At 36.3% G+C, this 16,230-nt stretch overlaps 1 protein-coding gene across 1 annotated transcript in view; it reads left to right on the top strand.

The window, feature by feature from the left end:
- The window catches only part of NXPH2 (neurexophilin 2), a 112,766-nt gene extending 96,797 nt beyond the window's left edge, over window positions 1–15,969 (top strand). Inside the window, exon 2 of the mRNA XM_007964874.3 lies at window positions 13,367–15,969. Within this exon, the coding sequence (XP_007963065.1) occupies window positions 13,367–14,110 (744 nt within the window). The 3' untranslated portion in view covers window positions 14,111–15,969. The remainder of the gene's footprint in view (window positions 1–13,366) is intronic.
- Window positions 15,970–16,230: the final 261 nt, after the last annotated feature.

The following is a 16,230-nucleotide window of genomic DNA, read 5'->3' as shown; positions in this document are numbered from 1 at the left end:
CATGAATTTCACCGGAGACTGAAAATGTTTTGAGAATTTTATACTGCCAGTAATATTGCCAGCCTGGACTGAGGGGGACAGAGAAGGGAAGAAATGAAGGAAGCATGACTCTGAGGGCAGAGCCATGGATGTAAAGGGGACTCTTGGGCTAAGACGGCAGGGCAGCCACCCCAGCAGGTCCAGAGGACAATGAGTTTGCTCCTGCCCTGAACAGTCCCAGTTCCTTCTGATCTGGACTTGGATGGCAAATGCTGAAACAGAAAAGTGTTATCCAGGATTTTGGGAGGAGGTCTGGATAAAATTGACCCTGATTTGGATTTAGATTTTACTTGTAGTGACTGCAAGATCTTTTTTCCAGAGTATTTGAACGATTATGCAACTAAATACAGTATATTGTCCTTAAAAATAATTAAAGATTATACATAAAATATAGATCATTTATATTACACAGAGAGAAAATATGAATTAAATATTAAAATGTTAACAGTTATCAGACTTTAATTTTTCTGTTTTCTTAGTTTCATTTTCTAGAATAAACTTTTTACTTTATAATGAGAAAAATTGTTTTTTATTTATAAGGCAAATATATTAATCGTTTTTTTTTTCTTTTTTTGTTGTTTGACTTTTTGTTTTGTTTTGTTTGTTTTTGGTGTTGGGTCCATTAGAGTATTACTATAGAAAGTACAATAGCCTTATACAAAAACCGGATTCCTAAATTTATTGCTACCTCTCAATACTTGGACCTTGGACAAGCCACTTAACCTCTCTAAGGCTATTTCCTGCCCTACATACCTCACAAAGTACGTGTAAGAATCAAATGAGGTTATTTGTAAAGGCTCTGTAATTCTCATTAGAAATGTCAGTAATGATTACTGCAAAAATACTTTTAACACAATTATCAGTTTCAAATGCACAAGTAATAGACCTTTATATTTTTAGTAGATAAATATTTTATAGTTTGTAAACTGTCACTGAACTTAAAAAACATATTTATATTGGATCATAATGAAGTAGAATATTTACATAGGATCTTGTAAAAAATCTCCAATACACTGTGAGTATTTACATTTAAGTGAAATACTGTACTATGTATCTAAGACAGTGGAAAATTTATTTTAAATTAACAAATGTCATGCTTGGTGAAAGAATGTAACCAATAAATAAATGCTAACATCCTGAATAAACACAACAACAACAAAAAGTGGACTGATTGTAGATACAAATCGTATGTACAAAATCCCTTCATGGTAACACCTAGATTAGTGTTTGTTTAACTGAATACTATAGTCTAGCCAAGTGGACGCATAAAATTCACTATCACAGTGAGTAAGTATGTGCTAATTGCCAAATTAATGGTACCTGAAGACTGAAATATGAAATGGATTTGATAGTAAAATACAAAGCATACACAAAGTCATTTTTCCAAACCTACACCCGCCTGTGTCTTCTTCCTCCCTTGTATATGTCTCCTCATCCCTCACTGAAACTGCCTAAATTGGCATGGAAATAGAATAATCTGGCATTACTACTCCTCATTTGACTGTTCTTCCCTCCATTGCAACTTCCCTTTTTAAATGCCAACTTTTCGCAGTCAAGACACAGATTCATGATGTCTCTCCCAGGCCATTCTATTTCAGAAGTATTTGTGTGTTCCCATTACGTGAAGCTCATGTCTCTCATTGAAAACTTGAATGACGAATGTGGACAGTGCCACTTGCCATGCTGAGTCACTTACTCCTTAGCAACAAAAGGAATATTTCAATCTACTAGATTATCAAAATCTAGTTTGACTTTGCAAAACTTGTATTGAGACTGTGATCTGACCCTTTTCAACTCAGGACACACGGCCGTATCATATTTAGCAGCCCCTTCCAACAAAGCATCTTTAATATTTGTTTCCAGCCCATTCATAATTTGTTAAAGAGCTCTTTTAATTCAGCTTTCTAATACAAAATAAAACCTAAGTTTTCTTTGACACTATCCTCCTAAATGTTTACAGAGAACTATGGTATGTGCATGCACACATGATATTTCTGTGTGTCTAGTGTGTGTATGCACGTGTGCGTGTGTGTGTGTGTGTACTGAATTTTTTTGCAGAGGCTTGTGTCACTGATTTTTCAGATTACTGTCATCAAGCTAAAATAAGAATTGCCATATTTAACCTTAGCAATAAAACTACTGCCAAGCATTGCAATCTAGTTTTTTTGGCTCTTACTGCTAAGATTTCTGTCTTCACATTTATGTTTCCTGTTAGTTCCTGTATCAATTTAGAAAAATGTAAAGGGTAGCTATTAAAAGATATCTGGAAGGTAAAATGAATTTGCCACTCTCAGCAAAAAGGATGTCCAGTGTTTAGCTTTCTTCTCCTAAGCAATCATTTGTTTTTCAGCTTACAAAATGAATTTTGGAACAATGCCACATTATGCCACAAAATATTAATAGGTACAATTAGTACATTGATATATGTTTGATTCTATCATTTTTCATTCCTTTTTTTGTCATTCTTCTTTTAATCTACTGTGACAGTTCTGTAATAGAGCACCAGAAATATGACTGTAGGGCAAGCCATACTACTAATCATCAATACAGCATTGTATGCTGTCCAGCAGATGCATGTTCCTGTTTTGTCAACAGGGATGACATTCTGCAAAATTTCTACCCAGAGAAATGCTTTCCAAGATTTGCTTACAAGCAATAAATTTAATGGTATGCTGAATTTGATCATTAATTATATATTTTCTTTGTTATATTCAAATGGGATGCCCATGAAATTGATCATGACAGGGTTTTGGGTTTTTTTCTGTTGTTGTTCTTTTTTCTGTTGAGCAGCTTGTCATTTTAGTTTAGCTGCAGGATATAGAACAGTACTGTCAAAGCAATCTAACTATATAAGCTATATGTAAGCAACCCAAATGAGGCTTTGAACCACTTTTTATTATTCATTCTGTAATTCTTCAACTGTAAAGGGATCTGTAAGCCACTTCTAGATTGTATAACAGCGGTCACTTTGGGGTTCTTGGCTTAAACTAGTAACCCCAGTGAAATCATTAATGACCACCAATATAGATCCCATTGTTAACAACACCATGAACAAATCCATTCAGAAAACCACGTATTCTTCCAAACTTGCACTTAGCAATGGTCATCATTCTGAAACAACAATAATAAATACTTACAGGGTATCCAAGACCGATAAGCCAGCTGCCTTTAAAAAATATTTGTACAGATCTGTATGAAATTTTCTGTAGTAGCATATGCCAGTCCTGTTATCAAGGAGAAGCCAACTCTCTCTCCCAGCTTGTTGCAAATCCACACATTTGGAGTATTCAGCTCATTCAGCTTAGTTCTGGAAAGTCAAAATTTTCTTCTTTTATAAGTAGAGGACTACATATTTTTGGTGCACTATAGGATAGTTACAACATTCCTTCTTAGTGGTAGGAGATCTATGCAATCTATGCATTGTGTATTATATATGTTATAGCAAGTGCTTAATATTAAACCAGTAAAGATATAAATATTTTATATTGAGTAAAAACACAGAAATCTGAAAACAATCTCTTAAATTATGGATGCCTCTTCAATTTTATGATTATGGGGGGAAATTAGGTTGTTTTGCTTTGCCTTTCATTTAGAGCAATCAGTTATCCCTGTGAAAACCATGGATGTTACCTACATTTATTGTCTGTTAGCATATTTTTAACACACCTATAAACATAAAGACAACTCTGTATTGTTTCAGAGTATTCTTTTTAATCCAGAGCATAGTTACCTAATTATCAAGTAACATTAATATATATTATATTGATTATATAAAAGAGGGTTATAGCATAATCATGACAAAGGGCTGACTGTCCCAGAACCCAAGACCGCACCTTATGCGTTTTCAAAAGATCTTTGAAGGTCAAAGGGTGAAAGGCCAGGCCTCCTGAGGTCATCACTTCCAAGCACTGTAGCTGGTAGCTGCAAGTCAGGAATTCAGCATAGACTGAACATCGGAGCCTGTTTATGCTCATGAAAATAGTCACCAAGTTAACCTTTCACTAGGAAAAAATATAAGTATTGTCTTACAATGTTATCGCACTCTCATTAGTAATTATGAACAAATCAATACACAATTCGGAACCAGAGATAAAGGCGTATAAATTCCAAGATCGATTGGTTTTCTTGTCACAAATTCATTCTTTATCAACTATCAACCAGTAAGTCCTGGATTTCATTTCACTCATCCAAATAAAGATATTAGTTGCTTAATTCTGTTCACTCCCTGCCTTGTTGCTTACCCTGTTCCCTTAATTAGGATTAGCATTTCCACCTTCTGATATACTGGGATGTGTATATATATAAAGAGAGAGAGAACAAGAGATGGGACCTTATGAGAACTATGACTAGGTGAATTACTTCACCCCCTTGCTGTCTGCAAATTGTCTGAAGACAGGACCTATGTCTGTCCTGCTCAGTAGTGTACTCTCAGTGCCTACACCACAATGTGGGCTCCTGAAATATGTTTGAAAAGTGTGTGTCAAATAAGTGTTTAAAAAAATGAACGCATGCATTTGTGAACCTGGTCGAGGGTCTCCTCACTTCTCTGTGGTGCAGTATTCATCTCCTTACAAGTATTCCTGCCTGTAGACCAGCCTCACTGTAATTCACTTTCCACTTTGCAGCCTCCTTCATCTCTTTGAAGTGCAACCCTGTCTTGTGCTTTTCACCATTTTACTACTAAGAAAACCAAGCTCAGAGAGGAAATGTGGCTTGCACAGCATGCTGGGATGGTTAAGTTACAGCACCCATTATCCATTTTTATGCTCCTGACCCCAAGTCCTTCTAATAAATCAAAGGACTACTGTTCCTGTCTCTTGCTCTTCCCTGCTTGTCCTGATTGACTTCATTGCCCCTCCTTTTCTCATTCATTTCTTTGCTCTTGGGACAATTTTTCTGATTGGGTAAATTCAGCCACTGGGGGGCGCAGTGATAGATTTTTTTTCTGCAATGCACTGATTCGATCGGGACACTCCACTTTTTCTTCTCAGTCCAGTGACTTGCCAGTACAATGGTAGAATACAATAGCATTCCTGTGATTGCAGGCATAGGCAAATTCAGCGAAGCAATAAACTTAATCCTGCAAAAATAAAATAGCATTTTTGTGGAAATATTTCTAAACTGATTGATGCTTTCCATTCTCTTAAATAGGTTGTGTTAACGTCAACCTAGTCTCTTCTTGCTGAGTCAGAAAGGGCATATATCCAGGCCTCTATCCAGCACGGTGGCTCACACCTATAATCCCAGCACTTTGGGAAGCCGAGGTGGGTGGATCAGGCCTGAGGTTGGGAGTTCAAGGCCAGCCTGAACAACATGGAGAAACCTCATCTCTAGTAAAAATACAAAATTAGCCAGGCGTGGTGGCAAGTATCTGTAATCCCAGCTACTCGGGAGGCTGAGACAGGAGAATCGCTTGAACCCAGGAGGCGGAAGTTGTGGTTAGCCGAGATCGCACCACTGCACTCCAGCTTGGGCGACAGAGCAAAATTCCATCTCAAAAAAAAAAAAAAAAAAAAAAAAATTCAGGCCTCTCCTACTCCCCCAGTGCCACGTAAGTGAAGAGTCAATATGTGCTAATAAACGTGTCGTTTAGACTTGTTAAACACTGGCCTAGGACAGCAAAGGTGGTGGCAATATCTGTTCCCTTGGTGTCTCTGTAAGTAATAAAAGTACCACCTATTTGGACTGTTCTAATAAAGGCATGATTTATATTAAAAGAAATTTGAACCCCAGAAGCTCAAAGTTTTAAATTCTTTTTGTTTAGTTTTCATTATTCACTGAGTGTAGAGAAATCTTTTCCCCTTGCGGTTCAGGATTCAGCCCAACATATAGCTCCAGAGAAGAAGCAGAGCTATCACGATGATGAACTGTAGGAAAGGGTTATCCTACAAATGTGGAAAATATCTGACTGTCATAGAAGCCAGAGGAAACCAAGTAGTGTTTGTGTCCCTGCACCACCCAGAGCACTAAATATAGAATCATCTTTAGTGATGGTTTCTTTCGTTAGCTCCCTTCCCTTTGGTAAACAAGTTGACCTACAAAGAAAGCCACACCTAAAGATTGATCCTTTCTCACTGAATGTGTAGAATAAAGTAAAATGGGCAGGTTCCTAAACTGAGAAGGGATATTTCATTCTTATCTAGTCAGCAAGTAATTCTAATTCTACATAAGATATTCATAGAATAAGCTCTTTTTTGTAGAGCTATCAATTATCAAAGCAATTTTTAAGGCATTAATATTAAATAAAAATAAAATAGCGATATGAATAATAGTGATGACAGACACATTAATAGCATGTAAAATTACTAGAATAATTTAGAAATAGTCTGTAAATTCCTAAACAACTCTGAGGTTATTTTAGATAATTCAGTGATACTGTAAAGAGTTCTTAATTGACATATTGTAGCTTCTGACTTAAAAAAAAAAAAAATCCTAAACCAAGTGCCACTGAATTAAAGATAATTTCAACTAAGGTTATGATAACAACAATCTGCAACACTTATGAGAATTCTGAAAGCAAAACCTTAAAAAAATACATTTGCTCTACCTCAGCCAGATCAAGATCAACATTACAGTGACATGTCACAGTGACAAGTTGCTTAGCATGTACCCTTGAGAGGGAGTGATGAAAGCGGCACTTTACCTCTGTGTGTTTCCTCCTCAAAACCCCTATCCCTAGTGTAATCATGAGAAAAATATAGAATAAAGTCAAACTGAAGGCTATTCTACAAAATATCTGCCAAGTTCTTCAGAAAACATTTACGTTCATCCAAAACAAGGAAAGTCTGAGAAACTTGTAACCAAGACAAGTTGAGAATCTTTGTAACCTAAGAATTGGTAATGACCAAATTTAATGTGGGATCCTGCACGGGATGCTGGAGCAAATAAAAGACATTAAAGAAAAGCTAAGGGGACCCAATTAAAGTATGAACTTTAGTTAGTGTCAATATTGGTTTAATAGCTGTGGCAAATATGCTCTAGTATTAGATGCTAACGGTAGGGGATACTGAGTGCAGTATTTGGGTGCAGGGTCTATGGGAACTGTTTGTATTATGCAGCTTTTCTGTAAACTAAAATTATTCCAAAATAAAAATGTTTATTAAAAAATACATAGCGAATACAGTTTAAAAAGTCTCTTCTGATATAATGTTTGCAGAGAAAGATGCTTTTTAGTTTATAAATTATTTCCATAATTTGTGACAGTTCTCACATCTGCTACTATAAAATTCATTGCAGCTTCTCTGCCTCTTGGGAAAAAAATGCATTTAATTATCAGTAAAATTCAACTTTAGCTTGTTATGATGAATGATTTGAACCTGTCAGCTTTTCCCCCCTAAAAACAAAAGAACCAAAATGAAATACAGTCTTATTCCTCTACTCCCTTTCTTCCACCTGCTTCATTTAATTGATGAAGGCTTGTGCATTTATTAATCTTTTTGAGCTCTTCTGTAAGATGCAGAAAAAGCTAATATGATATCATTGTATCTAGCTAATGTGTGTGCTTTGTGAAATTGATACACCCTGCCAAGACATAAATTACTTAAGCTTTGATAAATGTGTTGAAATCAAGGAATGTTCAAACAGATAAAGCATAGCAATTTTTCTTTCTTCCCCTTTTTAAAACTCCATTTTATGCTTGAGGTTAAATGTTTTTGCATTATTATTATAATATGATGGGGGAAAAGACAGCAGGGATACTGAAATTAGCAGGAAGAACCCCAGCAAATACAAAAGTAACCAGGAATATACAGCTACCTGTTTTGTAGATAACATTTAACAATCTTGCCTTGGACAGAGTGGATTACCAACAGATTCAGAACCACCTACAATCTTCTCCCAGCATGTTGTATCACAGAAATTGTCTGTTCAGGAACGAGGACACCTGCCAGACACTTTATATTCTCAGCTCCCTTTGCTGACTCATATAGTAGATTGGAATCAAAGATCTACAAACACATTTTGTTGGCAAAGGGAGCTCACCTGGGATTTGGATGTGACTCAGATGCCAGTAAGACTAGAAACAAGGAAACATTCGATTGATGTTCTGGGGTTGAGAGGGTGGATTTCTACTTGGTCATTAATTTATCACATGGCACTGAACAAGTTGCTCAATTAACCATTAATCAGTTTCCCTGGAGGCTTGAGAATTCATAGAAACCTTTGGAGACTCTTCTTGAGTAAGAGGCACGAGATTATCCATTGGACCATGGAAGAGCCATCAGTCATTGAATGCCTTTCGCCAAGGAATAGGCCCAGTAATTTCCATCCATTCTTTTAGTCCCTACAACCAGCAAAGGAGATATAGGTGAGAAAACTGAGGTTCAAATCATACACTTGAGCAAGGGGTGATGATGCCATTAGGCAGTAAATCCTATGCTCTTTTCCATCATATCAAGTTGCTTCCCCATTGGGAATATATGGGTAAGCAGTGGGGAGGTGGGCAGGGTTGTGGCTCATCAGCCTCCAATCTTCTGATTAGGTCATCATGTTGAGCATGTGGACTGCGGACTTAGGTCATATAACCCTCTAGGTAGACCTGGTGTAGAAAAGTGTGCCTGAGTTCTCAGCAGTGATGTTATAAAGTGGTGATTTATAACAAGAGGAAGGCTGAACAAGTTACACCAAGGCTGAAAGTTGGGCGGGGAGATAAAATTGTCAGCTTTTAAATGACATAGAGAAATATACTTGCCCTTTAAATTATATTCTTCTACCGGTAAATCACTGTCAGATAACTTTTTGAGATTTGGGTTTAGATTTGGAAGTCAGCACTTGTGAGAACTGTCCGTGCATTTTAAAGTAATAAACAGAAGAGGTTGTACACAGTTTTTCCGACTTGGCTAATGTTGTTGTCAAAAGAAGCTAGAAATATGATGCTCTAAGGCAAGCCAAATTTAAAAAAAAAAAAAAAAAGTGCTTTTATATATATATATATATATATATATATATATATATATGTACTTTTTATCTAAGACACTGCCAGTGCATGCTGTCACTGGAAGAGAGAAACATTACATATCTTTGCCATTAGCTAATTTTTATTATTTTTTTATTATATAGACTAATCTTAAAATCAAGGGCTCCTTGAGCAGGTTTGGACCTGAACAGTAGTGTGTTAGAATGATTTTTTTTTTTAGAAATCTAATTTCATTTCAAATTCTCATATAGAGAACCTTTTCCAAAGAATAAAACAACTTTTGTAAAAGCAAATAATGACACTCAATTTATCTGTTTGATAAGCTTAGAATGTTTTCTACTTTCATTTTTTTTTAAGAGAGTCACATATATTTGGGTCAAGTCCTCTTACAACATAAACTGCTACCAGGAAAGTGTTCAGATCTTTGAAAATGTCTCAGTAATGGCCGATTGTTATTATTTTTACTATAATTATTATTATTATTATTATTATTGAATAATCTCAGAACCATCACGATGGAAGTCCTAGAGATAAGAGAAGGATCTCTTAAGGTATCGGTGTCTGTCATATATTTGAAAGTGCACCAAGATCAGCTAAGACTACATGATTGCAAAACTTACTGGTTGTTGAATGATGGGCTCAATTCTTACTGGTTTTTCAGTAATGGGAAAGTGAGGAGAAAATTAGGCATAGCACTAAAATAAGAAAAATGAAGCAGGCAGAAAAAAAGTTTAGGGAAACATGTAGCATAAAACAAACACTTTAAAGAAAAAGAGGGCACATTGCTATTGATAAAGGAGTATTTTTATACTTCTGGTTGAAAAAAAATTTTTTTAAATGAAAAATGTATTTTAGTTCTGCTGATAAAGTATCATGGTATTTGTAATAAAGTAATTGATATTATGATACATAAAGGTAAGAATCAAGACGTATTTTTAAAAACAAGCTTAAAGGGGAAAATGTCAGAAGGGCTCTCTCCCATGAAATAGAAGGAAGGTGAGAGTAAGGGAAGAAGCTCAGAAGCTGTACCAAATCAAGGAGTAGAGATTGGGAACTAAGGAGCACTTCTTGTAAGCCAGATGTTCCGCAAATGGTAGATGTATCTGTAAGCATTTACCAAGCATGGTGAATCTCATGAAATACTGGAAACAGGTGAAAAATAGGTAGTAGACTATGGGCAGCAAGAATCACGATCACAGAAGAGAAATTGGACTTTGATCAGCAAGAGCTTCTTGTCTGCCTATGCATCCTGGGCCCTCTTTCTGGAGAGATGCTGAGACAGGTCACTTGGACCAGGCTGTCTCCATTCTCAGGAAACTCAAGTCGGAAGCAGAGTCTGGGTGTTGAGCTCCATGGGCTATTACCAAATGATTGGAATGAAGTTTGTGCACATCATGAGTAAGAGTGTTCAAGGGACTGGACGTGATGGTTCACTCCTGTAATCCCAACACTTTGAGGGGCCAAGGTAGGAGGATCACTTGAGGCTGGAATTCAAGACCAGCCTGGGCAACATAGCAAGACCTCATCTGTATAAAAATAAAAAATTAAGCCGAGCAGTGGTTCATGCCTGTAATCCTGACACTTTGGGAGGCCGAGGCAGGCAGATCATTTGAGGCCAGGAGTTTGAGACCAGCCTGGCCAACATGGTGAGACCCTGTCTCCACTAAAAACACAAAAACTAGTCAGGCATGTTGGCGCATGCCTGTAATCCCAGCTACTCGGGAGGCTGATGTGCACGAATTTCTTAAACCCAGGAGGTGGAGATTGTAATAAGCTGAGATTGCACCCCTCCACCCCAGCCTGGGTGATAGAGCAAGACTGTCTAAAATATATATATATATATATTGACCCCTCCACCCCAGCCTGGGTGATAGAGCAAGACTGTCTAAAATATATATATGTGTGTGTGTGTGTGTGTATGTGTGTGTGTGTGTGTGTGTGTGTATGCCAGGGATGGTGGTGTGCACCTGTATTCCTAGCTATTCTGGAGGCTGAGGAGGGAGAATCATTTGAGCCCAGGAGTTTGAGGTTGCATTGAGCTATGATTATGCCTCCAGTCTGGGTGACAGAGTGATATCCTATCTCTAAAAATAAATAAATAAATAGTATTCAAGGAACTGGAAGTCATTATGTTAAGTGAAATGAGACAAACACATATTCTCACCCATCTGTAAGAGCTAAAAACTTGATCTCATAGAAATAGAGGATTTTGATAGTACCAGAGGTTGGGAAGCATTTGAGGGTGGGGTGGGTGAAATGAAGAGAGATTGATGGATGAGTACAAACATAGTTAGATAGAAGAAATAAGTTCTAGTCCAGGCACGGTGGCTCATACCTGTAATCCCAACATTTAGGGAGGATGAGGCAGGAGGATCACTTGAGGCCAGCAGCTTAAGACCACCTGGGCATCAAACTGAGACCCCATCTCTACCAAAAAAAAAAATTAATCCCATTTTTTAAAATAAAATAAAACAAGTTCTCATGTTCAACAGCAGTGTAGGGTGACTATACTATAGTTAACAACAACATGTTGTATATTTTAAAGTAGCTTGAAGGACTTGAAATGTTCCCAATACATAGTAGTGATACTTGAGATGATGTATACCCTAAATACTCTAACTTAATCATTACACATTTTATGCATGTATCAAATACTCACATGTACCCCCATAAATATGTAAAATATTATATACCAATGAAAGAGAAAAAAAGTGTGCAAAATCAGAAAACTGTAGTTACAGTATCAGAAATACTTTCAGCCAGAAATCCAAAGTAATGATCCCTCTTTCCCTGGGGAATCTGACAGCCTTTCAACACCAGGAGAAAGGAGTATCAATTCAGGGTGTATAAGCCCCTAAGAAGAGGCCATATGGATTTAGGTTCTCAAAATGTAAGAATATGCATCATACCAACTTGTTCTGAATTTTTTAAACTCCAGAAATGAAGAAGAAAATCTTCCAGGAAATTAACCAAAGGGAGAAGTATATGTTGTAGCACCCTCCCATCCTTACCAAAGTAAAAAATAATTTTCAAGAAACCTAGCTATACCTTTTGAGTCCTTGGATTCCTAAAGTGATTTGGGGACTAGACATAGGTGAAAACACTTTTCACAAAGCCCTGTTAGGATTTAAGCTTCTAAACTTTTATGAACATGCAATAGATAACCTCATGTTATCAAACTATGCCATCTAGTCAAATGCTGTATTTATAATCAGGCTGTGTCTTTCATTTATTTTCAAAATTGGACTGAAAGCAATAATTTTGGGAATAATCTGAAACCATTTTTACCAAGCACTTTGCCAAGTTTGAAAGGGCTAGAGAAAGGACATAAACACAGCCTCATTTCTTTCCTCACCCATTTCATCATGCTGACAGTTTTCCGGAGAATCATTACAAGAGTAGTTTGTGCCGTTAGAGATAAGAAGCTGTGTTTCCACTAGAAACCTCTATTTTCCAGACTTTTTATAAATCACCCATAAATATTCACTCCATGAAACGGCATCATATATAATGATTCTGTCCCTTAAAATCCGTATCTACTTAACTAAATTATTTTTAGTAAACATGGGGACTCTTGTACTATAAAAAGAAGAAAAAGAAAAATCAAATGCAAATAAAGTCTTATGTTTCTGTGGCTATGATTTGAACCAAAATACTGACAAACCCATAAAACACATGCACATGACATTTTCTTACCAATTATTTTAGGATATAATTCAGTTGTAATAAAATTTATTAAATCCTATACAACCTATTAATTCAAAATATACCTCTCTACATTACTTTCTGTTTCTATAAAGGCAACTAAATTTTTACTTATATTTTTTCAACTAAAAATTTTGTAGAACTTTCTAATCCTCATCACATGCCTTTTTTGTTACAGAGTTTGAGACGGAATTATATAAAGAGCTATGAAATTACATGTTATAAGCCTTTGAACATAATAATCACCTTAATATTTCCAAATATACTTAAAAGACTTATCAATATCATTGACAGTTTTTAGCTCCTTGGTAGATACCTTCAGCATTCTATTTTTGTCTTCTACCCGAAAGAAAAGAGTTGACAATTTAATGATTATATCAAACGAGAAATCAAAATATACTCTTCCCCTAAACTGGAAAATTAGCATTGTGAAGATCAGGAAACAGAGACTAAAACCACATCAACCCGTTAAAATGAAATACTTTGTTCTTAACATCACCGTTTTTAATTTTCATACTCACAGTTTTCCATTGCTTGAATTAAATGCTCATCTTGTTACACTGTTGAACTGGGCTGTGTGTGTGTGAAATGCTGTCGAATAAGAATCTAAATAATATTGAAAGAATTTCCCTTGCGGTTTGATTTCAGTTTGAGTGCGCAGTCACGGTATTAACCTAAAGTTTATTTCTCTTTCTTCTTTTCGAACAGCTATTTTGTGACAGTAAGGAAGTGGTACATGCCACGGAGGGGCTGGATTGGGAAGACAAAGATGCTCCAGGGACCTTGGTCGGCAACGTGGTGCACTCAAGGATCATCAGTCCCCTGCGCCTGTTTGTTAAACAGTCTCCGGTGTCCAAGCCCGGCCCCATGGCGTATGCAGACAGCATGGAAAACTTTTGGGATTGGCTGGCCAACATCACGGAGGTTCAGGAGCCATTGGCAAGAACTAAACGGAGGCCAATAGTGAAAACAGGAAAATTTAAGAAAATGTTTGGATGGGGTGACTTTCATTCCAACATTAAAACTGTCAAACTCAATCTCCTCATCACAGGGAAAATTGTTGACCATGGAAATGGAACCTTCAGTGTGTATTTCCGACATAATTCAACAGGCCTGGGCAATGTTTCAGTGAGCTTGGTACCACCCTCCAAGGTGGTGGAATTTGAAGTTTCCCCCCAGTCTACCTTGGAGACCAAGGAATCTAAATCTTTCAATTGTCGCATTGAGTATGAAAAAACAGATCGGGCAAAAAAGACCGCCCTGTGCAACTTTGACCCATCCAAGATCTGCTACCAGGAGCAGACTCAGAGCCATGTGTCTTGGTTGTGCTCCAAGCCCTTCAAGGTCATTTGCATTTACATTGCCTTTTACAGTGTTGATTATAAACTCGTGCAAAAGGTGTGCCCTGACTACAATTACCATAGTGAGACCCCATACTTATCTTCCGGCTGACCTTCCTGTTGTGGTAGAAATGAGGGATATATGTGTGTGTGTATATATATATATATATTTGGTTAGAATGACCAAGAAACAAGCCCAGCTCTTTACGGTAAAGGATCCCTTTTGTTTATGGCGGTGAACAAATAGTTCCCTATCAGGTTTTCAAATTTAAAAAAAGAAAAAGAGACATCTTTAAATGTGAGATTTGTTTGTTTCTATCATAGGTACATTTATCTAAAAAGTTAAATTGTTTATGAAACCATCACTTTCATGCAAGATGACTAAGTTCTAGAAATCTTATTGTTTCTCTGAAAGAAACATCAATGATAGCAATATGTGACAAAAAGGAACAAAATTATGCATGTGATAAACATTGCTCTTGAAATGAGCCTGCCTTTGAAATATGTTTTGGAAGGTTACTGCAGAAATAGCAGATGCAGTAAAGGAAAAGATTGTATTTGATAAATGAATTGTGTTTTTGACATTGGAACTTTTTTTTATATTTCTATCTTTTCCCCATCCATCTGTGCTGTTATTGATATGAGAGAAAAAAGGGTAAAATTTTTTTCAAAACTCGTGTGTGAAGTTACAGTGCCACAGTGGAACCAAGTTCCTTATCATCTGAGCTAGAGTTGCGTGGAATGTGATTTAAGCACTTAGCCCTGTGTTGGTCACCATTCTTATGATTCCCTTCTGAGTTTGAATACTGATGTAATGGGAAAGCAAATCTGAGAATAAGTTTGTTCAACAACAACAAAATTCATGATGCTTTTAGACTCTCCTGATAAATTCAAATGCTGTGGGATTAATCAAAAAGTGACAAAATTTGTATGCATCCTATAGCTTAGAGCTTTATTCAATTCATTCGGTAGTGTGATTCTTTACACATGGGTAGAACAACTCTTAAGTTGAGAGAAAGTGCTTGTTCCCTAGACTAGAATAGAAAACAAAAGTGGGAAGTGGAGGGAGGAAATTTCAGGATTATGGATTCATTATTTCTAGCCTCCCAGATTAAGTTCTCCTTGCATTCAGTTAATATTTAAATAAAAGATCAAACTCTATGTGGAAATAGAGAGTTATATTTAAACATTTCTAATTATTAAGTGCTGACAAGCAAGATACATGGCTTACTAGACTTTTGAAATGACTTCCAAATTAATGTCACTTCACAGTCAGTGCCCTTCTCATCTTCCCTGTGGGGGTGAATAGCAATGCTACATGGTAGAATTGGATGATTATTAAATTAGAACAGAAAGAGGTGTCTAGTTATTAGGAAAAAGGCTTCTAGAACTCAGGACGCTCATGGAATTGTCAGTCATTTTACAATAGATGTTAACTTCTTTCTCCCTTCTTATTGTAAAATATTAATTAAAGTAAAACTTTAAATTGAGGACTAAAGGAAGATAAGTCCTAAACAACAAGAAGTAGTCTTACCACACTGTTCAAAAAACCAAGAGCTCTGTTCTCTATTTTATATCTTCATTTCTTTCCTTTTACTGGTAATATCTGCCGTGTTCAATTTTTGTCTTTTGTAAAAATTGTACTAGGCTTAGTGTGTGGCAATGCAAGCTTGAAGTTCTTGCTCTGAGTTCACCACGTGTTTTTGTAATTTTGTGGTTGGTGAGTAATATTTTGAGACATCTTTTTATTTTCACCTAGAAACAAGAGTAAAATATTATTTATTGTAAAATATGTGGGAATCATATATGTATATATATACTTAGAATTTTCTGTGTATAGAGAAAGTATGCGTACACATTTCTATGTAAATAAAAAGAATTTGCTAGATCTGTCACATGAATCCTGGGTGGTTTTTTTTAAAGACTCTGTTCTCCTTGTTTCTTTTCCTCACAAGGGCTTATTCTCTCTCTCTCTCTCTCTCTCTCTCTCTCTCTCTTTCTGTGTGTGTGTGTGTGTGTGATACCAATTGAACATGAAGGTTTCCCTTAGATTAGATACATATTAAATAGGCAGCTTGGCTGTGGAGATTTTAAAGCAGGGCAAAAGGATAACTCACATAAAACATTTTGTACATAGCATGGCATGGCATCTAGTAAGAAAAAACTCTCTACTTGTGAGCTGCCATTATGATTATTATTATTTTGACATGAAATAATGAGGTTTAAAACTAT

The sequence above is a fragment of the Chlorocebus sabaeus genome, chromosome 10 (assembly GCF_047675955.1).
Source record: "Chlorocebus sabaeus isolate Y175 chromosome 10, mChlSab1.0.hap1, whole genome shotgun sequence".
Lineage (NCBI taxonomy): Eukaryota > Metazoa > Chordata > Mammalia > Primates > Cercopithecidae > Chlorocebus > Chlorocebus sabaeus.
Note: the sequence above shows the minus strand (reverse complement) of the source record. Positions and strands in the feature narration are given on the sequence as shown.